The sequence below is a fragment of the Artibeus jamaicensis genome, unplaced genomic scaffold (genome assembly GCF_021234435.1).
Source record: "Artibeus jamaicensis isolate MK-2021 breed Jamaican fruit bat unplaced genomic scaffold, CSHL_Jam_final contig_464, whole genome shotgun sequence".
Lineage (NCBI taxonomy): Eukaryota > Metazoa > Chordata > Mammalia > Chiroptera > Phyllostomidae > Artibeus > Artibeus jamaicensis.
In genome coordinates this window covers 20,864,946-20,886,189 of record NW_026521842.1, presented here as the reverse complement: position 1 = coordinate 20,886,189, position 21,244 = coordinate 20,864,946, and the positions used below count along the sequence as shown (strand labels likewise).

General features: G+C 44.3%; 1 protein-coding gene across 2 annotated transcripts in view; it reads right to left on the bottom strand.

Annotated features, from left to right (window-relative positions):
- Window positions 1-704: 704 nt before the first annotated feature.
- The window catches only part of CDH11 (cadherin 11), a 133,238-nt gene continuing 112,698 nt past the window's right edge, over window positions 705-21,244 (bottom strand). For both annotated transcript variants that reach the window (XM_037162697.2, XM_037162698.2), the window contains 5 exons: window positions 19,890-20,026; window positions 18,973-19,106; window positions 18,630-18,747; window positions 4,295-4,546; window positions 705-2,029 (listed from right to left, as the gene is read on the bottom strand). In XM_037162697.2, the coding sequence (XP_037018592.2) occupies window positions 1,533-2,029; window positions 4,295-4,546; window positions 18,630-18,747; window positions 18,973-19,106; window positions 19,890-20,026 (1,138 nt within the window). In that variant the 3' untranslated portion in view covers window positions 705-1,532. The remainder of the gene's footprint in view (window positions 2,030-4,294; window positions 4,547-18,629; window positions 18,748-18,972; window positions 19,107-19,889; window positions 20,027-21,244) is intronic.

Below are 21,244 nucleotides of genomic sequence, written 5' to 3'. Positions count from 1 at the left end.
ATCATGGTCCCTGCCCTCATTCTGGGCTTATGGCCCAAAGCATATTGGAAAAACAAAGGTATGGAAGTGAATTGCTGTTTCTTTTATCAGAATGTAAAACTCTGCCTTATTTTAAGAGACGTTGAATTCCGGAGAAAAAGTAAGCAGTTTTAACGGTCAGAGTCACTATGATCGCCTGGCAAGAAGAAGGGGAGGAGGGACGGATGAACACTGGAGGTCTGATACCCACCCACAGCCAATTCGTATATTTGACCCTTCAGACTCCCAACCCCCAAATGCTCTCGCTATGGGGCTTACAGTCTACATCCTGAACTTCAGCATTCCGATGATTTCATCCCCTCATGGATTCATCTCTCATAACCACTGACTTACTGAGGGACAGGATACATGCACATTACATAACAAGTATTGTGAAATCATGGACTGGGCTGGAGCTTTAGCATCCTGCTTTTTCAGACGTGTAGAAGGGGAGCCAGGAAGCCGACCAACACTGAGAGCGTACAAAAGAGCTTTGCACCACGTTACAGAATCTTATCCGAATACACACTGGCAAAAACAGGTTTGATCTTAAATAAACAATAAAAGCAGCCGACCAGAACCGTTCATACATAGGGCTACTGAACGACCGCAGGATCTTGAATTAGAAATATAAATGGGTCAAAAGAAACACTTAATTTTTCCCATGTTAAGAACCAAGCCCAGAATTAAAAAAGAATCTTTTCTTTTTATTTCAAAGGTTGCTTCTTATATTGAAGCTCATATTAAAGCAACAATACAATGTTCATAAAATATAAGTGTGATGCCGTAACATTTCTTACATGTCAGAATACTGATATTTGTATGTATACTAAAATAAGAACTTTAAAATTGTACAAATAGATACATTAAAAATGACATAGAAATAGGGCGCCTCTCACCGCAACAAGACAGTTATATCTGGCACGTATTAGTTTAAGATGAAAGGAGAAGCAAAAAGATTTACAAGAATCAGCAGTAACAAGATCGATGCTCAAGAGACAGAATTGTACATTGTATTGTACATACATCGCGTGGGTGTAAGCTGGCTGGATAGTATATATTTCAAGTTTAAAAATGCACTACATATAGAGTGTCCATCGTTTAAGGCGAAATTACAGCTTGGAACTGTTGTCCTTTCTAATTTTGTGGAAGCTTCTTTGACAACTTAAAAAAAAAAGAAAGAAGGACTTAGATATTCGTCACACAGAAACGATTCCCCTTCATTGTAAGTTCACCGCTAGGCTTTTCCTTCACTTAAATATTTTGTATGCCAAGTGGTTTTCCTCCAGTGAAGCCGATAAACTTCAGTATTTGCCTTTTTTGTGAGAAAAAGGTACTTCACAGTATTTACCACTTTGATGTCCTTGCAGGTGTAGCAAATGTATCCTCTCTGTAAAACTTTGCTTGTTCGAAATGAGCCTTTCCTTGATTTAAAAAAATACCTGTTTACATTATCTTCTAGATTCTTCAGAACGCCAGACACAGTTCTTAAGGCCAAATTTGTATCGTTATTGTTAAGAGTCGTCATCAAAAGTGTCTTTGGAACCATACAGGTCTGCCAGTTTCTTAAAACGAGGTCCCCAGTTCTGTAGGTAGTCGTAGTCCAAGTCTGAATCTGTGGTGGCAGACTCTAAGGAGCTCAGGGACCCGGCCACCGAGCCCCTGCCTTCGTACCCATAGATTTGGATGGAGTCATAAGGAGGGGCGGTGGGGTCATTGTCTGCCTCTTGTATTCTCGTGTTGATGAAGTCATCAACATCCACACTGTTGGGCGCTGGCCGGAGCCCAGGCCTTGGCATGTACTGATACTCGGGCTTTATGTCTTTGCGGGGGATGAATCCATTGATGCCGTCCGGATTCTGCAGGGTGGCGATGTCAAAGGCTTCCGTGTCTTCCTCCCCGCCCCCTTCATCGTCATAGGTAATGATGTTCTCTCGGACATCTTCTTCTTCAAAGACGATGAGTGGTTCTTTCTTCTGCCTCCTCAGGGTCACAAACAAGACTACAATGACTGCAAGGACAAGAGACGAAAGTGAGAACAAGGTAAGCCCAGTATCCCTGGACTCCCTTCCCAGGGGAGCCCTGCTTATGTCAGGCACAGGGTGCGTGCTTCAGAACTGCAACGGGTCTAGGAAATGAGAGCTTTACCTGGAATCCCCGCAGGGGTGGGCAATGGCCCGCTACCTGCCACCTCCCCTGCAGAATGCTGCCAGGACAATGTTACATCCACGCACACTGGCACCATGGGGCTATTTTGAGCTTTTTTGCAAATGAAGCTGACACAATTTGGAACCCATCTTCCTGAGAATTAGGAAGATTCTAAAAATGTGGTCTGCAGCCTCTTAAAAATGGTTGATGGCAGTTTCTTTGGGCAAAGGAAGACAGCTGCCTCTCGGAGGTCACGAATGAGCACACTCCGTGACCTGGGGCCCAACCTTTTTATAGGAGGGGACACCCAGCTCCTGCCCAGAGCCTTGGGGGTGGGGTCAGCCTTAACCTCCTCGGTCTTAATAAGCAGTGTCACCATGAGCATGTCTGGATCCTCTTTGAACCACCACAAAGAAGAGGGACAGTTTATAAAGACTCCAAGAGTCAAATCTCCTCTTGGTTTGGATACAGAAAAGATAGCATCAGCTAGAACTCCAGATGAAGCAGCTCTGTCCCTCTCCCCTTCTGGAAGGGACTCCACACTGAGCTCAGGCAATCTGGGATGAGTGAGCAGAGCTACTTATAAGGAAATTTCGGACAAGCCTTCCTTCTTTATCTCTTGCCTCCTCACAAGGGGCCTCTGCAGTGTTCTATTAGAACACTCCCCACACACTCAGCAACGCTGGACAAAACTTTGGTGGCTGAACTTGGCAAGTGGTCTGAGAGCCCCTCTGGGCCACCACCACAGAGACGCAGGGGTGAGAGCTTGCACCTGCCCTGCCTGACTGGAGCTGGTCCCCGCTGCTCGCCAAGCAGGGCCCCGCCTCTGCGCCTTGCTCTCGACAACATACTTGCCTGGACCACCTCTCACCTTCCTTGCTTGGCTAACTCTGCCTTATCCCTCATCGTGGAAAGCTCTCCTGGCATCCCCTCCTGAAACCAGGCAGAGCTACCAGTACCTGCTCTATGTACCAACCCAACCGGGTTCTCACCATCGTCACAACCCTTATCACCTGGCTCCCCAGCCAGACTATGAATTTCTAAGAGCTCTTTTGTATTCCGTTCCCTCTGTTTGCAGTATCTGCCCATCTCAGAACCTGAGCAGTATGTCACATCCTCCAGGAAGATGTCTCTGACCTCCACAGTCAGTGTCGGGCACTTCCTGCTCTTGTTCCCCCAGCGTCTTTGGTTTGCGTCCCTATCCTGACACCACGTGCCTCTGTAGTTTATCTGTCCCTACGTGTTTTCCTCCATAGATGATGATCGAGCACTGAGATCTTGTAAGTGTCTTCTCTTCATCCCCCAGGGCCAAACTGGGGCCTGGTTTCCCAGACAATAGGAACCATGAAACTGAACTCACTGCCTCTTCCCTATGCAACTGAACCCCATTCATCGACTCAGGGCGCAACTAAACGTCATGGAAAAAGCATAACTTGGGTGTCAGACACACTTGGATTTGAATCTTGATCTTTGTCACAAGTTCTGAGAAGCTGGAAAAACTCATCTTCCTGAGGCCCAGCAATGGTCATTGTTAGCCTCAGTACATTCCTGGCATTCCAGAGTAAAGGTGGGGGCAAGTGCAGAAGAGGGGCACCTGACTCAGTCTGCAAGTGTGCAAGGGGCTTCTTGGGGGGCCCCATAAGCCGAGGCACACACCCATATATGACCCATGATAATTCCAGGAGTCTCAATGATCCAGTTTTGGCCAGGAGGCCTTCGCCCGTGCCTTGAGTCCTTCACACAGCCTCTTGCCTCACGATTGTCCTTCCTCTAATCCTTCTCCTTCCTCTTGTAAGGCAAACCGTAGCTCATATGCGAGGTCTCTGCCTCAACGCCTCTTCTGCAGAGCCTGCCCGAGGTGGCTTCTGCTGGGCGGCCCCGTGAAGCCTAGCAATCAGCTCATCAACCTTCCCCCAGCTCTGCCCTAACTGCTCCTGGAGTTGCCTGCCCCCACAACCGCCCCCATTCCATACAACGCACGAGAGCGGGAAGTGTCCCTGTGTCTCACATTTCACCCACAGTGCACAGCACGGTTCTGGTAACTAGCCTGCCCATGAGAAGCACACGTGTCTCTAAAATGACCATCTACGAGGGCCCGTCCTGCAGGTGCCCGGGGAGGGTCCCTTACCCAGGAGAATGACGATGCAGGCCAGGATGGCGATCAGCGCCCCCGTGCTCAGGCCGGCGTTCAGGATGTAGGCCTCGGCGTTGCAGGACAGCAGCCCCCCGTTCACGTCGCACCCACACACCTTGATGGTGAGGGTGTTGGTGCTGCTCATGGGTGGGATGCCACCGTCGCTGATCACGATGGGCAGGAGGTACAAATCCTGCTTCTGCCGGCTGAACCCCCCGCGCCGGGCATACACCCCTGCGGTGTTATCTGTGGGAAGAGGGGAGACAGGGAGTGCTCTCACAACGGGACCCTTCGAATCGCAGCCTGCACATGTTCGCATTCGGCCTGGCGGATCTGAGGGTGTCCTTGTCCCCTGCCAGGTTAGCAAACAGGGTCTTCCCCACCTGTTGTTTAGTCCAGGTGTCTCTAGAAACCGCAGTCATTGGGTGTGATAGGGTCACAGGATCCCCTCTCTGCATTTTGGAACAAAACTCAGAAACTGGCTCTTGTTTATCTGGTGGACACAGAACGCCTTCACTGGCAAGACAACCACATCGTTTTCCACTTGGGTGTTGTCCATTTTGCCAAATACAAGCAAACATGGGCTTCAGTCACACACTCTGTGTTTGTACTGGATGTGAATAAACACATAGGAGAGTGTGAAAAATAAAAACAACAAACTCTTCTTTTCCTTCGTTGCACTTCCCCTACTTCATGACAAGCCTTGGGCCAGGTTTTGTTTCGTTTTTCAGAAACTCCCTGTCCACCTTCCATCCTTGCCCACACTATGAATCCAATCATGAGTCCTAAGGAAACTATCTGGTTTAAGAGGAAATGTTTTATAAAACTCAGCAGCAGCTTTCTAGTTGCTTTGAAATTCAAGCACCATCAGGCTCACAGTTGAAAACGTCACAGCCTCCTGCTTAAAATGATTCCAAGTTTGTTCTGCTTCGCACCTCCAGCCCCTCCTCCCCACACGCCCCAGATCGGCCTGGCGTGCAGAGTCACTCCCGTCCCGAGCACACTGCCCTTTCCTAGGCCCTGGCCTTTTACTCACTGCTCCAGTGCCTCTGAACCCTTCTTCTATCGCGGCAGGTGAGCTCCCGAAGCCGCAAAATTGAATCCAAAAGTCATCTCTTCAGGGGGGCACCTTTAGACCTCCCCATCACCTCCTTCACGACCCACATAACACCGTATATTCCGGTAGAAATTGGTAGACTGCTATCTTGTCATTACTGGACATCTCCTAGGCTGTGAACTTCTGGGAGAATGAGGGGATTTTTTCTGACTCATCTCAGGCTCCCCAGGGCTACGGTCCATCAGTATTTGCCGAACAAATGTCGTGTGTTCTGGGAAAGGCTTAACTAAAATTCCAGATGTTGGCTTTATGCACTTCTCAGTGTTTTGTAACCTACGCCCCCAAACGCTTCCTCATCATGTCTTCTGCATATCTCTATACACCAAATATATTTTCCCCAGGCTGTGTGCTCCGGAGGAAAATGGAAAACACTGGTATTATAAAATATTTGAAGTTTTGAATGGGCTCCATCACATTACAACCCCCTCCCCCCAGTTCCTCGCTGTGGTCAGCCTCCATTATGAGAGAAGGATCAGTAAACTATAGCACTGTGAGTGTTATCGCCAACACAATGGCCCAGTAGCTAGCAGGCTCTTGGGATCTGGCTGTGAATAGGAAAAAGTATCTTAGAATCTCTCAAAAATTATAACTGACATATTTTAGAAGAAAGGCAATGTAAATATGTTCTCCATGAGAGAAAATACATATGTACAAGTCGGATTCGGTCTCCTTTAGGCGTGAGCAGATACACTGACTAGCACAGAGGATAAGGTATATATTGCATTTTTCAGACTGTAAGACACCCCTCCCCACCCCACATTTGGGAGGAATAATGGTTGTTAGCATTGCTGTTGAGTTCTGTTTACATTTATATTGGTGAAATATTATGTTATTTATATTATTAAATATTTTACCATTTTTTGCTTCAAACATTTTTTTTCCTCTTTTAAAACCTAGGTGTGTTTTATGGTCTGAAAAATACGGTATGTGCTGCCGTTTGCAAACCTTATAATGGCAGATTCTCTGACTTTGCTGCAACATCTCAATCAAAACAAGACAGAGAAGGGCCAGCCTTTGTTTCTGTATTTTCTGAATTTTGTGTGATTGACATCCATTGCTCTCATCCCCGGAGAAAAATCATATATGCTGTGGAAAGTCATGAAAACATAAAAATAAATGGGCCAAGTAAAATGGTAACTGTAAATTCAGTTCCCTATTTTTTATGTGTTCTAGGCTACCCCAGTATTCTACGCTTAACAATTAGAAAATAATCTACTTATCTATGACAGATTATTTCAAAATATGTTATTTTTTTCATCCTCATAAATTCTCTGGAGTTCTGTAAGACTTCCACAAATTAGAAATTATGATATCTACCCCCATTTTAATGATCCAAAATGCCACTAACAACATCATGAATAAAAATGAAAAAGAATATTTTAAGAAGGAAAGCAAATGAGTAAAACTGCTTGGTTAAATATCCGTCCCTGATTCGGATGACATCCCCGATTTATCTGTGGGTCCCACCTATGACCCACGCGGCTGGTTTGGAGGAAATGCAAGCAGAATGGAGAAGCCGCGATTTAAACTCTGTCCTTCAGTGTGTGTGTGTGTGTGATGTGGTACCTCCACATCACAGCGGGCTGCCTTCCACCTGAGAGTAAACGAAACTCGGATCCAATCAGGACACCAGCCTGGGGACGCACGACGTTCCACGTTTCTGAGCAGCCGAGTCCCCTCAGAAACACTGCAGCCCGTAGATGGGGGCTCGTTACCGTGCCCAGCTGACTGGAGCCTTCATCGTCTCCGAGGGAGAGAGCAGTAGCTGCCCGAGGACTCTTTTAATCTCTTCTAGCCACAGATGTCTTACATATGGATTTTAAGAGAAGCTCAAGAGGTGGGGAATAAATGGATGGAGGGTCTCTCCTTGGAAAGACACTAATTACGTGCTTTAGAATGAGTCACTGGTCCCCCCTAGAGCCTACCTTGCTCATTTTTAAAATGAGGACCCTGGTGGAGATCAAGACTGCCTCCTCCTGGGAACCGAATAATGTAACAAAAGCCAGTGGCTGTTCCCCATGCTGGGCTTGCGGAGGGCTCACAAATCCTACCGGAAAAATGGATACCAGTATTGAGACCCTCCAGGGCTGGGGAAGAGGTGAAGGGTGCACGCGGAATGGGGTTGAACCAGCCGGGCTCGGCACTCGGTGCCTCAGCTGTTTGAGTGGATACAGTATGTTCTCTCTAGAGCCAAGTGGCCCCAGCACCCCTGGGAGGAGGGCTTTCTTTCAGGAGGGACACTGCAGAGGCTTCAGGGCTGCCGCCTGTGATAGTCTTTCTTGGGGTCCACTCTCACCACTGACCTTTCATGCACCTAAACGGTCACTATGGGCGGGCATGCCAAGCAAACCAAATGGAGAGAGAAACAAACTAAGAATAATAACAAGACCTCTATTCTGGAAGTCACTTTTGCATTTTGATGACAGAGTCCCTTTCATCTAAAGTATTTTAAGCAGCCAGCCATTCTCTCTCTTTATGGAAGACAGTCCCTTCACTTGGGACACATACATTTCTAAGGTTTATGGATGGCCGAAGGGAAAAAGGTTCCATGGTGACACATTTTTAGGGACATGCAAACTGGCTCCATGGTTAATAAGATGGGGCAGAGAAAGAGAAATGTATCGAGTTTTACATTTCCATCGGGAGACTTCTTAGATCCTTCTCTTTATAAATCTTTTAAAGGGCAAATCTGTTAGTATTTAGGGTCAGGCAGACCTGGGTTTGAGGCCTGAATCATCTGCAAATTGACGGCCTTACTTTAGACACATTAAGTAAATGCCTCGAGTTTCTCTATTCTCATCGAAGAAAGGAGTAATTTTAGGGTTAAATTTGATTATATTCCTAAAGGTGCTGAGCACAGTGCCCCAACTGTTGGAGATGTGCAGTAAATATCAGTTCTTTTCTGGAATCTCTCCTTGTAGGGCAGCAGGCGAATGAAGGAGGGAAGCTTGTTGGCAAAGAAAGGAAAGTGAATTCCTGGAAATGTCATCGCAGCTGGGACAGCAGGGAGCCACCCCCACAGACGGGCTCGCCACCCAGAGGTAAGGACACAGCCCGCGCCCTTCAGTCCCAGGTGACGTATTTCCCAAGGTAAGACAATGCTTCTTGAGCGTCTCGGTTTTTCATCTTGACACCCAGTGTTCTCATCCGTGGCTACAGGCAGGTACCCACTTCTAGGTTTCCCCCCGACTTAGGCAAAAATGTGCCACCAGGGCCATGAATCACTGCTGTATGTCATGCACAAATTGTAGTGTTTTACTCATGGAAAATACACTCAAGATTCCAAATGTTATGGCTACAGCCTGGACCCTAGTGCCTGCTGTTTTCACCTGTGCACTTGGTCACCATAGTGACCGAATGGAAAGGTTCCTGGTGATGATGGTACCATGGTACCAGTTTGGGGATAAAATGTAAGGATTACGATGATGATGTGGCCCAGTGGAAAAATGCATACAACTGACTTAATAAGGGAAACTGTGTTTGAGGAACCTGGGGTATGTTTTGTGAATAATGATAAGTTTAAAAAAATGAAAGAAAATCAGCACATTAGCATCATGGTTCTTCCCCTCTGTCTTAAGAATTTCCAAATATTATTTAATTTTACAAAAAAACCATCAATTTCTCTGTAATTTAATATTCCACTCTTGGGTTCTTACATTGCTTGCAACTGTTTTCAACTCATATATACTGTTGACATAATTTCTTTTTTACTGAATGGTTTCAAAATTCAGACTCTTTTCTGAGATAATTGTTTTATGATTACTGGTCCATGGAATATGACCCTTTATTATAATTACTGGCTTCTAGGATATGACCCTTGATATTAACTGCCAAGTTGGTTTCCATAATCCACATAGGTTTTTAAGGTAGTATCTTCAATCTTTGTTAATGCCATTGGTTATTAAAAGTCATCAGTTATTCAACAGGTTTTCTAAAATTAATTAATTAAAAGGCAAATTACAGTGGGGAAATAGTCCTCAAGTGGGTACCACATTTCTGTTAGCAAAAAAAATAAATAAAAGGGGGGGCAAAGCAGAGCGAGATGGATCGTATATGGTGTGTGGACACAGCCCCTGTTTACACACAACTTGAAAAGAGGAAGCATTGCTCCAGAGGATGGGTCTGCTCTGACCCTGATGTTGACCCAGGGTGGAGAGCCTCCCTAACGCTCTTAAAATACACTTCCTCACCACCTCCTCGCCTCCGTCTTCCTCTGCCAGGGCTAATGCTCCCCCACTGCTGGACCCGATCAGACACCTGAGCCTGTGGAGAAAGGCTCTGGGGGCACCCGGCTGGGGCCCTTGTTTGAGGCGCCGAGATCTGAAGGGTCTAGACCAAGCCTTGCTCTTTTCTTGTTCACTTCTCACCTAATGTACCGACTTCACCCTTCTTGCTCAGGCCTTGAGACACAGCAGATCTACCCACCACATAAAGAGCCCCCACACCCCAACTGACTACAGCGACACTTGAGTTCCGTCACCGGCAGAACCATCTTTATTCGATTACTTTCCTCTGGGGCCATTCTACTTTCCCCAGAAATGTGGCAATGCACTATCAAGATAATGGGAAAAATATATATATATAAGCACAAATGTGAAAATATACAAATAGTGTGTCTGCCCCAAGAATCTTAGTAGAGTTTTAAGCTTTAATAATGTCAACAGTATACATGCTAAACAATGACATTAGACATCGTTGGAAAGTTTAATTATTTAGAACTTTTTACACTCAGAGTTGTGATGTTGGAAAAATCAATTTTAATTTTTGATGCCAATATTTGCCATCTTCAATCTGAGGGACAGAAAGAATAGATTTCAAATAATATGTTTAAAGTCTGTATTATTTATACTTGACATTACTAATGGCTAACACCATTACGTCTGACCACAGAATCCTGATGCTACAGCATGCTAGTCACATTTGTTTTTCACCAAACTCCCCCACTACGGTTATATAATTATTTGGATCCTATAGGAAAATCCAGGTAGATTCAGGTCCCTGATAAAGAGCTACTCTAAGAAACTTAAGAATTTTATGGCAGAGAGACCTACATTTAAGAGCTCTTCCCACAGCATTGTGTAAAGCACATGTACACCCTCAAAAACAAACCAATAGGCAAGAGCCAAAAAGAAGTCCAGTATTTTCCCAATATTTTGCAATGAAGGAAATGCTGTGGTGAGGAAAACGTTAGAAGAGGCTAGTGTTTTTCATGTATCACGAGGAAACTCTGAAGGCTAGAGTGTCTCCCCCACTGAATCAAGGCTACCAGGGAGGGTGACCATGACCTTTTCATTAACACCTTTGCTACTGAGGGGTGGGCAACATATGCAATACAATAAACAGCATTGTAGGAACAATTGCTCACATGTTTGTGGATAACATAACTAAGTGTTGTGCACTGTTTGTTGGCATTAATAGATTCTTCATTGTTATAATCTATTACATCCCTTGGAATCAACTCTCTCACTTTTGTTTGGGATCAATTTTTCCTTGGTGATAGGGAAGGAGAAAGAAACATATGGCCTAACTATTTCTAGCTCTGAAACCTCTAACGAATTCAGTGGGATATAAACATTTAGGGTCTTTTAAAGTGAGCCGAGAAATCCCAGGAGTTAGTTAAGTCAGTGACAGGAGGAAGCCTTGAACGAATCACATGTCTGATCCTTCATTGGTTGGGGAGGGGGCGGGTTCCCAGATAAACCGTGCTCCGTGTTGGACAAACTGCAGCAGCGAATTCCAGGCAGAAAAGGAACATAATTATTTACACAGCGAAAATGGCAGGGCATTAAAAGACATCTGCCATTTTGATCTGCCAAAAGCAATTAAAGGGGAAAAATAGTTCCAGAGAAATCTGTTTGGGTATCTTTAAATTATAAAAGTAAAAAACCAGAAGCAGATTTGAATGTCATTTGGTGCTGCTCATATGGGGGGGAAAAGTACTTAGTTTAGACAAAAAGAAAAAGAAAAAGGGAAAGAAAAAAAATGATGTTTCTCAATTAGTTCAATTGGGGTGAAACTGTCTTGGCTTTCTTCCTTACACAGCTAAATTTGCTTTTCATGCAAACTTTTAGTTTTTGTTATGTTTCATTGTGTGTGTGTGTGCGCGCGCGCGTTTTTTAGCAGTTCAAAAGGAACTCTGAATATGTCACATATCAGAGCTCTTCTGACCTATTTGCAACTGCCCATCTTAGAGAATGTGCTTGCAAAGTGAATACCTGTGACCGTCACCCTTTCCTGGACCCACACCCTGGCTCCCGGGATACCTTTGTGGGATAATAAATAATACATGGATGGAAGGGTTTGGTGATGTGACAGAGGCTCCTTCAGAACATTCCAACAACAGGAGATGGGTTGTCTTTTTCAGCCTGAGGCTGGTGTCACAATATAATCATTTTTCCCATAAAAATAAATAATCCCTGACATTTCTGAAGCACACTGCATGTTTTTTTGTCCAGCCACTCTTTATTTTAGTTCATGTGTTTGGTCAACCCACTGTTCTCAGTGTTGGGATAACGTCCCCACAGAGCTCACATGTCCCCCTGTCGGGGAACAGACAGGGAAATAGATGCTCAGAGCACAGAGTGAAGAGACAAGTACTGAAGGCCAGTGTAGCATTTACGGAGCACAGGGGAGGATGCATCTAAGATGGGCTGGGGCTGCTCGGCCAGGCCTCACCTGGGAGGTGTTATTTACAGTGAGACTTAGACGAGGAGGAACAGGCAGAGCCGGAGCCTGGACACGTGCGAGCACGGCATATTTGGGGGGGTAGAGGTGGTTTGAAGATTCTGGAGCTTAAGGTTCAAGGTAGCAAGAAAAAGGAGATAAAGACAGTTTATAGGGAAAAAAGAAAAAAAGAAGAAAAACAGACAGTTTATAGGGGTTGGGGCAGGAGAAGGGAGGCCTGCAATTCTTTGCTATGAGGCATCCATTTCATCCATAGGAGACAGAAAGCCAGAGAAGAATTTTAAGAGAGACATCTTCAGGTATGTGTATCAGGAAGGACTGATTTCAGTGGTGGCGAGGCTGGGGTCAGACAGGCCTGTTGGGGGGCCGTCATGGGAGCCACAGCTCCTCTTTGCACAGGTCATTAATAGTCACTACCCAAATCAGCTGTGCTTTCACAATAGAATTATTGTAACTTGACCCCATGTCCTCTGGGGAACTCCCTGCCATCAGGGACTATGTCTTAGTCACTGCAAAAGCCCCACTCTTAGGACACTTCCTGGCACACAGGACATGACCACAGCTCATTTGTCCACGATTATGGAAGGATGGAAGGAAGACATTGTGATAGAAGAATTAGGAAATACCAAGATTATAATGAAACTCGCACTGGCACTAAGTATGGGAGACACGTCAAGGGCAGAGAAGGTCAAATGAAATAGGGAAGGTGTTGCGAGATGTCTAAAGGGCCAGTTATACTTTTGATTTGTTGACTTTAAAATACTAAGGGTATTTATAATAGAAACTTGTTGCAACCTCCAAAAATTGTCCTCTGCTGCTCAAATTAATAAACAGTGTTGTAATAGCTAGATAATGCCATGGTCTGATGTGCCTTCAACTTCAGGTGAAATATAATTTATTTGGTATTGGGCAGCGTGCAGTCCTGGGGTTCTGGGAGGTAGGCATGTGTTCTGGTTCTACATTATTTCTCAAAATAGTGGCTCCACCCATGAATTAGAAGTGAGGTAAAAGTGGACAATTTTAAAAAGGAGACAGTACTAGAATTAATTATGTGCCAAATATTCACGTGTTCATATTAAGACTGATCCCCTTCTAGGACAAAGAGTGAAGACAAGCATTTCCTCTCTAACCCCAACCCTTTCTCTCTACTTTATTTATCACTGTTTGGAGCAAGAGCTTTGGAAATTAAAAATATCGGGTTCAATATTAAGATGTTTCAATTCAATTACTTTATCAAATCATTCGGTTAAGAGACAAAATCATATTATCTTATGGTTAGGATCTAAATATTCTAATAAAAATTGTGTTTTTAATAAAAACATCATGTTTTAATAAAATAACACAAAGGAAGTTCTCTAAACACACACACACAAACACATATACCCCACAACACAGATCTTAATTTTAAATGGTGAAACTCTAGAACAAGTAAAGTGAGAATATCCATGATCATTGGTGTTATTTAATACATATTCTAAAAGTGCAAATTTATCCAATTAGACAAAATTGTCCCTTTTGTTCAAGAGTTGGCTAGAAGGTGAGGAAATGGGATCTAGCCTATTTAACTAATGGTCATTATACATACTTCTGGTATGATAAATACTCCTAATGGCAATTTGTCAATTAAGTATCAAAAGCTTTTGATCCAGTAATTCCACTGTAGAAATTTAGCCTCAAATAATCATTAGATATTTGGCAATGGCATGTGGAAGTGAACTTACGCAACAGTATTCAACTGGTATCAGACATTCTTAAGGTAGAAATTAGGGAGCTATTTAGGAGAAAATGTTGAGAACAGTATATGAGAAAAGCTGGACGTGTTCTTTATGACTGCCTCTTTAAGATCAAAACATGTGCCACAGACGAGTCTGGAAGAGCGTACAAAATAGCAGTGCTTATTTCTGGGCAGTATGTTATCATAAAGTTATTTTATTATTTCAAATTTTACTTCCGCTGATCTGTACTCCCTGCTTTTCCTTAAGGAATATGTATTCATCGTGCAGTAGAAGAAAATTATAAAATTCTTCTCATACATTTTCCCACAATTATGATAGCCGTGATTAAAACTGAAACCAAAGTGTCATTTGTCCTTCTCTGCCCACACTTTCCCTAGAAACCTAGGTTGACAAACTGAATGGAATTTCAGGCTTTTCCTCTTCTGAAGACAGTCATTATTTGACTACAGGATAAACAAAGATTTCGCAGAAAGCTTCAATGAAACAGACGTGAGCTCTGTATTTATGGTACAGGGTATCGTGCACACCAGACAGAACCCTCCCAGTGCTCGAACTTGGCAGCTGTTTTCACTTACTGGCAGCATGACCTCGAAATAGTCTCTGACATGTCTGATGCCTCCCATTCCTTCCTCATCTAGAAAATGGGGGTAAAAATATTCAACACGCCTACCTCATAGGGCTGTTTGAAAAATTAAGTGGAACGCTGGCCGTGAGAAGGTTTTATAAATTCATTAAGAACTAGCTGGACAAGAGTGGCTCCTCTTGGCATTTCCTTTTTCTCAGCTCACTTCTTCTCCATCACATGTTTCTTGTGTCTTTAAAGATGCCATTAAGTCTGATATTTTCAAAGCAAATGCATCTCAAAACCTGAACGGATTAGCTCTTTCCTCTGCCCAAATGGCTACCTCCTTAATATTACTCGTCTAAGACGGGCTCAAATGTTGGAAAACCACCTAGCGCTCTCCTTTCCTGCTGCCTGCAGACTCATCTTTGAAGCTCGGGTTGTGGAATGGAATCAGATAAGATAAACTAAAAGATCTGTATATGTGAGGATGGCTTCCTCCCTTATATTTCTAAAGGAAGACAAGTACCATATGATTTCACTCACACGTGGAAGCTAATGGACAAATAAACCAACAAGTGAAATAGAAACAGACTCATAGATACAGAGAACAGACTGACAACTGTCAGAGGGGAGGGAATTTTGGAGTCTAGGTGATGGGAATAAGTGAAGAAAAAAACTCATAGACAATAGTAGGGTGATTACCAAAGGGAAAGGGGGAGGGAAGTCGAGGAGGGAAACAGGGGCATAAATGCTGATGGAAAGAGACTTGACTTGGGGTGGCGAACACACAATACAATATACACACTGTATTACAGAACTGTACACCTGACACCTATATAATTTCATTTACCAAGGTCACCCCAATATACTCAATAAAATAATAAAATAAACATGCCCAGTGCTTATGCCGAGTTTAGGCAAACACCATCCTGACTATGTGCAGGGTATAATGGAAGTAAACGCAGAGAAAGGAAGAAATTTGAAGCTTTTACTCAGCACTCTGTAACCCATTATCTCATATTTTCTATGGAAAGCAGCCTCGGCCGAGAAATGCGGTAACTCAGTAGGCTATTAATAGGATGTGGAAAGCGATTACTCCTTTTGGATTACTTCAATATGTGATTACTTTTAGGAGCTCGTAGAAAGGAACGCTATTAAATGATAATTATAGGACCGTGTTTGCTTTAAGGTTCTGTAATAGCTCTAAACATGGGAGTTTTCATTAACTGTTTGCCATAGTTAATAAAGTCATTTTTCTTAAAAAGTAGCAATTTCCTGCAAAAATGGTAGCTCTGGCGCAGGACTGGCGTCTTACAGGAGGGGGCAGCAACAGAGATTGTGCAGTCGGTTGGGTTCCTTTAGAGTAACACGGTCTCCTTGAAAACAGAGATGGCGTCCTTGCGGTATTGTGACAGTGTGGCATCCTTACAGCTCCCCAGAGAACAGTCTGTCTTGGTATAATGTTTCAGAGGGTTAACAGCGACTAAATATTATTGCACACATAAAAATAAAGAAGACAAGGCAGACGATGCTGGCACAGTGAGGAACTGGGGACTCGGGGGATACATCCGGCATTAGGTCTCAGGTCTCAGTTGTCAATCAATACAAACACACAGATACATGTGGGGCCACAAGCACTTGAGAGAACAGATAATAAAGGAGGTGGTAGCGTAAGAGGTACATGGGAAATCCAGAGTTTTCTGGACAACCCGGGAGATCACCTCACTGTTGATAAAACTAATTGTTTTAGTTTTATCATGATGATAAAACTGAAGTATTGGTGAAAGATAAAACTAAAGATATGATGAAAAAAATGAAGTATTTTGTTTTCATCATAACACTGACATCAGCCCAGGCTGAAACAATGTAGCCACCTACCAACCCACAGTAGATAGAAGATAATTTGGGAATTAGGAAAGTTCCAAGAGTGGAGGCCGGCATTCTCATGAACTCGAAGATACTAATGTATCTTGGAAAGTATTATAAAAGCGCTGTTGACGCCCTCTCGTGCAATTCGGTGCAGTGAACGCTAATGTCCACTCCTTGCCAGGGTCTCCCTGCCCTCGAGAAATCTACCCTTATTACAAAAGGAGACACCTACAGGACGTTTGTGGCCGCGGAGGCTGAGAACCGCTCACCTGTCTCAGGGCTTTGCAGAATTCTCTTGAAGGGTCTTAAGGTGCCCACACATGTACATGAACCAAAGCCCACGAGTACAGGAAAATCCTAGATTAAAGGTGAAATTAAAGCGCTCCGAGTAATGCTTCTGTTTGGAAATGGTAGAAATCATTCACCAAGTGAATCAGAGATTGTTTCGTAGGGTTGCTTTAAAATACATTTCTCTCCTGTAACTTCCGTCACACCCAGGCCTTCAAGACACTGTCCACTGGGGACAGCTAGGCTCTGTCATAGCACCTAGGACGCTCTGCCCCACAGACGCATGTAATACGTGCCTGATTTAAAAGGGTCATAATTAGATGCTGAACTGAGTACAAGAAGTGATAATAAAGTGGGGCAGGGCAAGTCCCTGCAAATCCAAGTGCTGTGAGGAGCACTCCTCTGCCTTCATAATCAACCCAGACTGACAGCGACCAGAACGGGAGGGGAGGGGGATAATGGTGGGAGGAGGGGGAGGAACTAGACAAAGAACTTGTATAGATGACCTATGGACATGGACAACGGGGTGGGGATGGACTGTGGGAGTGGGGGGTGGGCTGGGTGGAGGAGGGCAAAGGGGGGAAAATGGGGACAACTCTAATTCAGTAACAGTAAAAAATAAAAAAAAACAACCCAACAGTTAAGGCTATAACCTCTAATCTCTGAGTGCCTACGTTTAAAATCCAGGTCTAACTCCTTTGTAGCTGATTGACTTTTTTAATTTTAATTTTTCAATTACAGTTGACATTCAATATTATTTTGCATGAGTTTCAAGTGTACAGGCAGCAGCATGGGTAGATAATCATATACTTTACGAAGTGTCCCCCGATATTTCCAGTACCCCCTCAGCTGCATACACAGTGCTTATGCTACTGTTGACTCCATCCCTTCTGCTTCATTTTACATCCCTGGGACTATTTTGTAACTACCAATTCGTACTTCTTAACCCCTTCCACCTTTTGTAGCTGATTGACTTCCAACAAGTTACTTGATGATTCTGCGCCTTCTTTTCCTCACCTTCAAAGTGGGAATGATAACAGTGCTTAGCCAGGGTGTGTTGAGAGAATTAAATGGATAGACTATGGGAAGACCATTGGCATGGTGTTTGGAACACAGCTGCTGGCACTTATGAGCCTGGTCACAGTGATAGTGGCGGTGAGGAAAGTAATACCACTTACTAGATTAACTCAAGATCCCATAAGCCTGCTCCGAGTCACTAAGAAAGCCATAAACCCATCACCTTGAGCACAGGTGCCATGTGGCTGATGCAAACCTGTGCGCCCAGGAGGACCAGCTTTTATTCCCGCGTCAGATGATGGCACTGTCAGCCTCTTATTACAGACCTGTCCACTCGTGGGTTTACAGGAAGAGCTGCAGACCAAAACAGTCCTCCCTGGCGACTAGAAACTTAGTGTTTGATCCTGGCTCCATACCAGCTTGGTCAAGGGGCTGTGCTAGGTTGGATCTGTGCAACACAAACAGTGTGAAGAACCTGCAGTGGGGACTCAGAAAGCACTTTATTCGCCCATGTTTCCAGGGGCCGTGTACGATGCTTACTTCATGCCCTTGGGGCAAACACCCTGCAGCCACCCTCGGGTGCCCCCCGCTCTGTCAGCCACGGTGCCTGTAAACTGTGCAATGGAGGAAAAGTCCAGCTGAAAAACTGCACTGCCTTGCAAAGTTGAACTAATCTCTTTTAATGCTGTACTTGATATCAATATTCATAAAGCCACGCTTCCCCCCAAGGGTTCATCAACCTCTTAAAAAAAAGATAAATGAAGTTGTTTGCATATTGACCCCGCAGGCTTCCCCACTTGGTTCCCCACTGCTTCATGCATATCAAAGCCGACAACGAAAGGTAAAATAAAATGAGACTCACTTATTCATGTGCGCCAAATGCACCCCTGTCTCGAAATAAAGATCGCATTATTATTTCTTGTTTGCTCTTCAGCAGAACAGCATTATTAAGATTAGGGAAAATACCTGTGCTCTGCAACACAGGAGCGATTTACTTCCCATTTCTCCCTCCCCTCCCCACTTCCCCGAATGACTAGGACCCCTGGTACGAACCTCTGTTGTCTCTGACTGTGAAATTTGGATTGTGAATGATCTCAGGGGGCAGACTGAAGATAAATCTTGGTCCATTGGCTGTGTCATCCTTGTCATCTGCACTAATTGTAACAATTGGCTGGAAGAGAAAGGTAAATAAATCATGCAGACATTGGCACATCATTTGTTGAAAACTTCCTGGCTGACGAAGCAACCTGACTTGAGTTGGAGGACATAGTTCCAGAGCTGAACTAGGGCTCTGAAGGAGGCATCTCCAGGCGATGCTCTCAAAATCAAACTCACTTCCAAATGCCTTTCCTTGCTCACGGCCAAGGCTGGAGACAGGGAAAGAAAGCACCATTACCTGGTTAGACAGCGGCTTGGTCTGGTCACTCTCACAGATGAAGCCTTCGTATGGGGCGGCAAATTTGGGTGCGTTGTCATTGACATCGAGGACCCTGATGGACACTGGGACTTTGGCTTCCTGATGCCGGTTGTCTGGAAAGAGAGACTTCAGTCAGTGCTGAGGGGGAATCCACATGGGTCCAAGGTTACTCTTAGGAAACGGCAAGCTCCAGCCACTTCTTCAGGGAGTGTAGGGAGAGGCAAGGCGGGCACAAAAGAACTGAAGTATGCAGATGTCAATGTTAGACCAGAGAGAACTAAACTACTTTTCCATTTCCTCCAACTGTGATGCTGAGGTTATATTCCAAATGCTGGCACCCCTGAGTGAAGTCCACAGCAGTGGTTCTCAAACTGGGGTTCCCCAGAGCAGCAGCAAGACCACCTGGGGCCTTGTTGGAAATGAAAAGGCTCAGGCCCCACCCCAAATGCATTGAATCACAGGCTCTGGGAATGAGGTCCAGAAATCCTTGTTACAAGGAGCCCTCCATGATGCTCCAGTGCACGATCAAGTTTGAGAAGCACTGTTCTCCAGGTAAACAGGAGCCAACAAATCTTGGCTCTGGGTTTAAACAAAACTGAATGACAGATTACAGCGGGAAATCCTTTGGTGGTGGTTATGGGTTTCAAGCTGCCCAGGGCTCTGTGCTCATTTGCCAACGTCTCTGCCCAGTCCCACCAGAGTAAATTGAAACATCTCCATGCTTTTACATACATGACTTCCTAGACAGACAACCAAAAATGCATTTTTAACGATTAAAAAACATGTTTCAGATGAAAACATTTATTCTCTCTCAGCTGTCTGTCACTTGCCGCAATGCAGAGATTCCGAAAGACTAATATTTGGTAAAGCAGAATCAAAACTCTCCGGACACTTACGGATTTCTGCTGCAAAAACAGATATGTTGATCCAGGCTGTCTCCTCTCTATCCAAAGGTTTTGTGGTTTTAATAAAACCGTCCTCTGGATTAATAGAGAAAAACCTGTCCAAGTCGGTGTGACGGTCAATCGAATACCTAAGCAGAATGCAAATGAGGCAGTTAGAGAAGATGTTCCAAGCAGCTTAATATTTAAATATTTTATCCATGCTATATTTAAAAGCAACTTTTTCAATGAGTAGCTTGAGCTAGGTTTTCTTTTTAATCACATTTACTTTTCAAACTTTGTACATGAATCTTTTATAGAAATCATTTTGCCACATTTTAGACTTCTTCATTCAGTACAATGAACGAAAGGGCTGTTTAGCATATTTGATTGAGAAGCGTAATAACATGTTGCATATTTCTCCACACTTACTATAATCACCCACCATCTGAATATTCATGATGTTGCATTTGGGAAGTTGCTTTGCCTTGGCCCCCAGACTCTTCAGAACGTCACAACGCTATCAGACTTTTGCCAGAGTTTTGCACGTGCGATATTAAATAGTTTCAGGTTTATCTAAGTTTATCGGCAAGGATCATTTATGATGATCACTTATGATCATCAAGGATCAAAACTAAACAGTCAGTGTTCTCCTTATTTAAAGAAAAATGCTAACTACGATTTGAGTGAATTTATTTGGTTTATGAACTTAATTTTAGGGGCTCTCACAGTAGCTCAGATGTGAATGCCGGGTGAAATGTGCAAAGCAGGCTCAGCCATTCCCATGTAGCGCATTCTCCCCACAGTTCAATGGCTCCGAGCTGTGCCTAACAGCATAGCTTAAAGGTTTTAGCTACTTCCGTCCACTAGAAAATTTGCTTTCTTCAAAGAGAAGACAAAGTAATTTCCGAAATATTACTGGAGTGTCTTTATGGCAAGGTGAAGTGGGGAAGGGGGCAAGAGGAATGGCCCTTACTGCGGTGCCAGGTACAGGGACTTGCCCAGGACACGCAGAGTTGTAAGTGGCAGAGACCTGGCTGTCAGGAGTCTGCTGAACTCTAAAGCCCCTTTCCTTTCTCCCCATCACACTGAGTCCAAATGGAGACCAGCAAGGATGCTTATGTTAAGGCAGGGAGCAGGCTGGGCTTCATAATTGGGTGGTTTCCTGTTCTTTGTTTCCCTAAAGTTTACACAATACATTTGCCTGAAGGCTTTCACTGAGGGTCCCAAAACCAAACACTAGAGGTAGCAAAGACTGTGGGTGTCACCGGTTTAATGTCCTCAATTTACAAGTGTTGGGTGGTCTGTTTTCTAGTTTCTGAGGGAGCCACTGTTAGACCCTGGGCCTCCCGGTTCCAGATCCAGGTCTT